At 47.2% G+C, this 5,215-nt stretch overlaps 1 protein-coding gene across 1 annotated transcript in view; it reads right to left on the minus strand.

Annotated features, from left to right (window-relative positions):
* The window catches only part of ZKSCAN2 (zinc finger with KRAB and SCAN domains 2), a 17,837-nt gene extending 12,666 nt beyond the window's left edge, over positions 1-5,171 (minus strand). The window contains exons 1-4 of the mRNA XM_029949661.1: positions 4,481-5,171; positions 3,175-3,352; positions 438-529; positions 3-92 (exon numbers count right to left, since the gene is read on the minus strand). Of these exons, the coding sequence (XP_029805521.1) occupies positions 3-92; positions 438-529; positions 3,175-3,352; positions 4,481-4,885 (765 nt within the window). The 5' untranslated portion in view covers positions 4,886-5,171. The remainder of the gene's footprint in view (positions 1-2; positions 93-437; positions 530-3,174; positions 3,353-4,480) is intronic.
* Positions 5,172-5,215: the final 44 nt, after the last annotated feature.

A 5,215-nucleotide genomic window follows, 5' to 3' on the forward strand; every position in this document is an offset into this window, starting at 1 on the left:
ACATCCCGGTACAGGTCTCTGTGAGCGGGAATCTGAGGGACGCTCTTTTTGTAGGAAAAACCTCTCGCCACGCGCACATCTTTCACTGGCCCCTGTAACAACACTAACAGCAATGACTACCGAGATAACCACACCAGTCTTCAGCGGGTGAGTGGTCATGGAGAAGACACAGAAGGGCCTTAAAGGAGAATTAAAATCGGGGAACCAAGCATGTATGATGTAGCAGATGAAGCAGAGGGTGTTATAAAGGATCATAAGAGAGATGACCGGGCTAGGAGCCTCATTACTGAGAAGGCTGGATCCAGTCTTCTCTGCAAAAGGGGTAAGGGCATTGGGGAGTCTCTCGGAGCGGGTACCAAAGTTTGAGGGCAGTGAAGGCACGGGAAGTCCTTATGACTGGATACTCTAGGAAGGCAGAGAGAAGACCTACAATTTACCTGAGACATGACAGGTAGCGGTGTGGCTGTTCCTTCCTGACCTATGTTGTTCCATTCAGTAGCAGGGGCAGGATCCCAGGGAGAAGGCCGAGCTGTGAGAAGAGACAGAAACAATTAGGGTTCTGGGCTCCAGCCCTTTAATTCATGCAGCTTCTCCTTTTAAGAAATGAGCATGTGTATATATATAGAAATTGATAATTTCATCAGGGAGTTCAGAACTGTGCCTGAAACCACGGTACCTAAAGCAGGGCTCACAGACATGAATGCCTTCATGGAGTGAGCAGACAAAGCAGATTATGGAAGGGGCCAGGTAAGGCCTGGGGGACCTGGAGAGCACGTACACCACTGAAAGGTGTGGCCAATGCCCAGTCCCAGTCGATGCCTCGCTGTGAGACAACGAACCTGGGATAGTTAGGATTTCTAATCTTTTTCAGGAGAAGCCAGACATCTGGACTTTTCTACCAAATCTCAAAAATCTTAAACCTTGAGGGGGCACCTAGGTGGCTCAATTGGTTAAGTGTCCCACTTCAGCTCAGGTCATGATCTCAGGGTTCGTGAGTTTGAGACCCGCTTCAGATCCTCTGTCTCCCTCTCCCTCTCTCTCTCTTCTGGGCTTGCGCACATGGGTGCATGTGCTCTCTCTCTGTCAAAAATAAACAAACATTAAAGAAAATCTTAAACCTTAGAACTAAAAGCAAACAAACAAATAAAACCCCCAAACCAAAACCCCTTTGCAGGCGAAACAAAAGAAGTCTGACTTGGCATGTGAGATACCAGTTTGCAATCTCTAGTATAAGTCAATCAATGCTTTAATATGCCAACTAAGCTGGCACACATAGATACACAGGCCGGGACACACAGGCAAACGCACACACAATACACTCCCTCAGAAGGCTGTGGTCTAACTTCTGCTCTGGAACTCACCACCTAAGGAAAATTTCCAGAATGAACATTACTGTGGTCGAGAACTCAAAAGCTTGCTCCACCACTTTCTAAAGAAGCAAACCGAATCCCTTCCCTGGAAACACAGGACACGGATCCCCTGCTTTTCAAAAGTTCATGCTATGCCACTTTGCTGTCACAAAAGACACACATCAGCTTTGCACAGTGGCAGTCGTGTAGCCAATGAGGTTTATACGAGGCGCGATTATCGCTAATTGAAACAAAAGACACATCAGTGCCTATTTTTGCTAACTGAAAGAAATCCAAAAAAGGATTTGTACTTTTACAAAAAAAAGGGGGGGGGAAGCAAAAATACTGTTTGTTTGTTTTGCAGCGAGCTATTAAAAATTTTTGTTTGTTTGTTTAGACAGAGTGAGCAGTGGAGGGGCAGAGAGAGGGGAGACAGAGATTCCCAAGCAGGCTCTGCACTGCTAACGCAGAGCCCGATGCAAGGGCTCAAACTCACAAACCGCGAGATCATGACCTGAGTGGAAATCAGGAGTCCGACTTCTGACCAACTGGGCCACCCAGGCGCCCCTGCAGGGAGCTCAGAGGCAGTGTGCATCCAAGTAGGGGGCGTGACACGACCACAGTGTCACTGTCCCTGTAAGACCTCAAGAGAACATACTTTTCCACTTTGTGAATCATCACCCTGCGGCATCAACACCCAGAAACACCATAAATTTACTAGACTAAGCTTCTCAGCTATGGTAGTGACTCAGAGCACGTAATCCATGTGAATTTAGGAATTCAGAAACTATTAATATTTGCAGTGAATTCTATCACAGCGTGAATTCCAGTTGAGGTAAGGAGGTTGGGTCCACAGTGGTGAATCTCACCACTTGGTGAGGGGCTGTGTAAGTCAGACAGACTTGAAGTTTAAAAATAATTGTGCAGATACAGGCAAAAGGAAACTAATAGTACTGAGCACCATTGCGTACTGGTCTGTGTATGCGGTCTCCTTGAACTTACACTAACTACCTATTATATTCCTTTTACAAATGGCAGAATGGAAAGTTTAAGAAGCCACGTAACCTGATCAGGGCCACAGAGATAAAGAATGGCAGGGCAAGGTTTTGAGTCCAGGTTGTCTGCTACGAAAGCCTCATCGCTTAACCTCTATGCATGAATGCGCCTTTCCATGTTACTTCCCAAGGTCAGATAGAGAGAGGTGCAGAAGACAGGTGCAAGAAGATATCAACCCCACCTTCCTACCGTGGGTTCAGTGATCCTTACCTCCCTCTTTCTGCCTGACACCAGACTGCACGGACGGTGACATCACAGTGGACGGAGAAAGTGGGGTGTTGAATTTCCTTCTACCTGATGTATTAATGTCCAGAGTGGCTGTAAAGCCCATGTTCCCTTGTCTATGAAATCTTACTGTTAACCTCTCATATGCCACTTCCGGGACGCCTCACTGGTAATTTTTAAAAAAATAAATATCTTGCTTCCCTTTCCAAACAGTTTTTAAAGTTGTTTACAGTCAGCCAACAACATATATGTACACACAGCAGGATGCAAGCTGGTTACAGAAAAGAGATTCTTAAGCTACACTGCAAGACCTCGAGGCCAGTTTGGGCAGGCCAGGTCTCCCCAGAGTCCATCCCTAAGATGGCTTTTGCTTCTGCTGCACATGTTCCTAGCCCTTGAAGCTGACGAAGTCTTGCTTCCCAAATATTCAATTTATTCTCAGATACGTACTGCGGGGATCCTATTCTGAGCAAGTCACAGTGTTAGGGTTCCCAAATAAATCTGCCATGGTCTCTGGTCTGGGCATGCTCTGAGTCCTTCTCACCGTTCTTGGGGAAGGGCCGATGCTCCGTCTTTTGGGTCAGCTGCTCCTCCCGTCCTGAATGGAGGCCTCCAGCTTCCTCCAGAGACACCACTCTGGGTTGGCTCTCCACCTGCTCTGGCTGAAAGTCCATTACCTCCCACGCTGCTCCCTGCTTCTCTGAGTGCACAGGACTGCCAACCTGGGAAATAAAGCCAATGCCATCATGGAAAGAGGGAGGAAGTCATGGCCCGATGAGAGTCAAATTCCCCCCAGAAAGACATCGAAGAAGGAGATGTGAGAAGGAACGAAAATTTCACTCCGTTCCCAAGGGAACCTCCAAGGGCATCGGGTCAAGAGTACTGTCTAGAAGTCGAGGTGTAAAGGATCAGGAGAGTGCTCTTTATTAGTGTACAGAGCTGGGAAATCTAGCAGGAGTAAAACACAGAGCCTCCTTGTTATTAGAACAGATATGGAGTCCTCACATCTATGAGCTTCACAGAGAAGCAAAAGCTATCAGAACAGAAATAAATTCGCTAGCAAACTGAAAACAGAAAATTAATTTCCACATGTAGTGTCTCTCCCTGACCAACACAGCAGCCTGATAGGTCTTTATCCGAATGCAAATCCCGTGCAAGGTGAAACTGCAAGTCTTGCAAATCTTGCAGGATTTCACAAGGCTAATGAAAGGGCTCTTGAAAATGACTAGAAGACTATGAAATGCTACTGACAAACGAAGATCTGGCAGTTAAGCTAGACAAGAGTGACAAGGATGGTGGCATTGAGGGCACTTTGGAAGACACACATTGGAATATTAAAGGACTAGAGAGGCCCCTGGGATAACTGATGAAGTCCATCCTTTCTTTTTTCTTTTTCTTTCTTTCTTTCTCTCTCTTTCCTTCCTTCCTTCCTTCCTCCCTCCCTCCCTCCCTCCCTCCCTCCCTCCCTCCTTCCTTCCTTCCTTCCTTCCTTCCTTCCTTTCTTTTTTGGCTGTTGTTGCAAAAATAGTCCTCTTTAGGATCAAACTACAAAAGTCCAACCCTGCAAAGCATAACGTAGCATCCCCTTTTATAATTTTTTTGGGAAACGTTATGCCAAAGATTTATACAAATACTCAGATGTATAATCTCGAACTTCATTTGGAAAATAGTATTTCAAGCAAGGTTTTTTTTCTATTTAATATGAAATTATGATCCTCTTTCAAACGGATTCACTTTAATTAGTACCATTTATCCTCCATAATAAGCCCTGTCTGCAGTGCATCCCCTTCCCCCGTGCCTTAGCCAGCCCCTTGGCTCTAAATAGGACAGTTTGGAAAATCTTCTCTCACCTGCTGTCTCAGTCTTCCAGTCTCTTTCTCCAAATGTATTACCAGGGCCACTGCCTCCTCTCCACTTTGCGGACACTGCTTCTGAGCCCACGCCTGAATCTTCTCGGGCAAAACGGTGAGAAACTGTTCAATTACCAGCAGCTCAAGGATCTGCTCCTTGGAACGCATCTCGGGCTTCAGCCACCGGCAGCAAAGTTCCCAGAGTTTACTGAAAGCTTCATGGGGTCCAGTCACATCCTTGTAACAGAATTGCCTGAAGCATTTGCGAAAGGTCTCAGACTCAGAGCTCTCCGGTCCTTCCTGAGTGGGCTCCGATGCCCACTCGGGGTCCTTTTCCACCTTCATTATTAAGCATCCCTCAACCTCCAGGGGTGCGTCCAGCTGAGGGTCCAGGGATGCAGCCATGCTCTAACCCAGGGGTCAGCCTCACGTCCAGCTTTAAGTAGATGCAAAGAACCCAAACCTCGGAGCGCTTGCTGCTTAATGATTTTGGAAGTGTGGGAGGGCAGGGAAGTGAAAAATGGCAGTGTCAGCAGGAACAGGGGACCCTGGGCTCATTAACCAAATCTATCCTAGGCGCTTGAAATGGTGAATGTGTACCCTAAGGTCCCAAACCCGGCCTCTCCACCAAAGAAGATGGGGTTCTCCGGGGTGCATCTCTTAAGTGCACTGTCCAAGACCGAGGGCAGGGGACTGGGAGAAAATCTGGGGAACTGAAGCAAGGGTGGGCGGGGG

Source organism: Suricata suricatta, chromosome 8 (genome assembly GCF_006229205.1).
Source record: "Suricata suricatta isolate VVHF042 chromosome 8, meerkat_22Aug2017_6uvM2_HiC, whole genome shotgun sequence".
Taxonomy (NCBI): Eukaryota; Metazoa; Chordata; class Mammalia; order Carnivora; family Herpestidae; genus Suricata; species Suricata suricatta.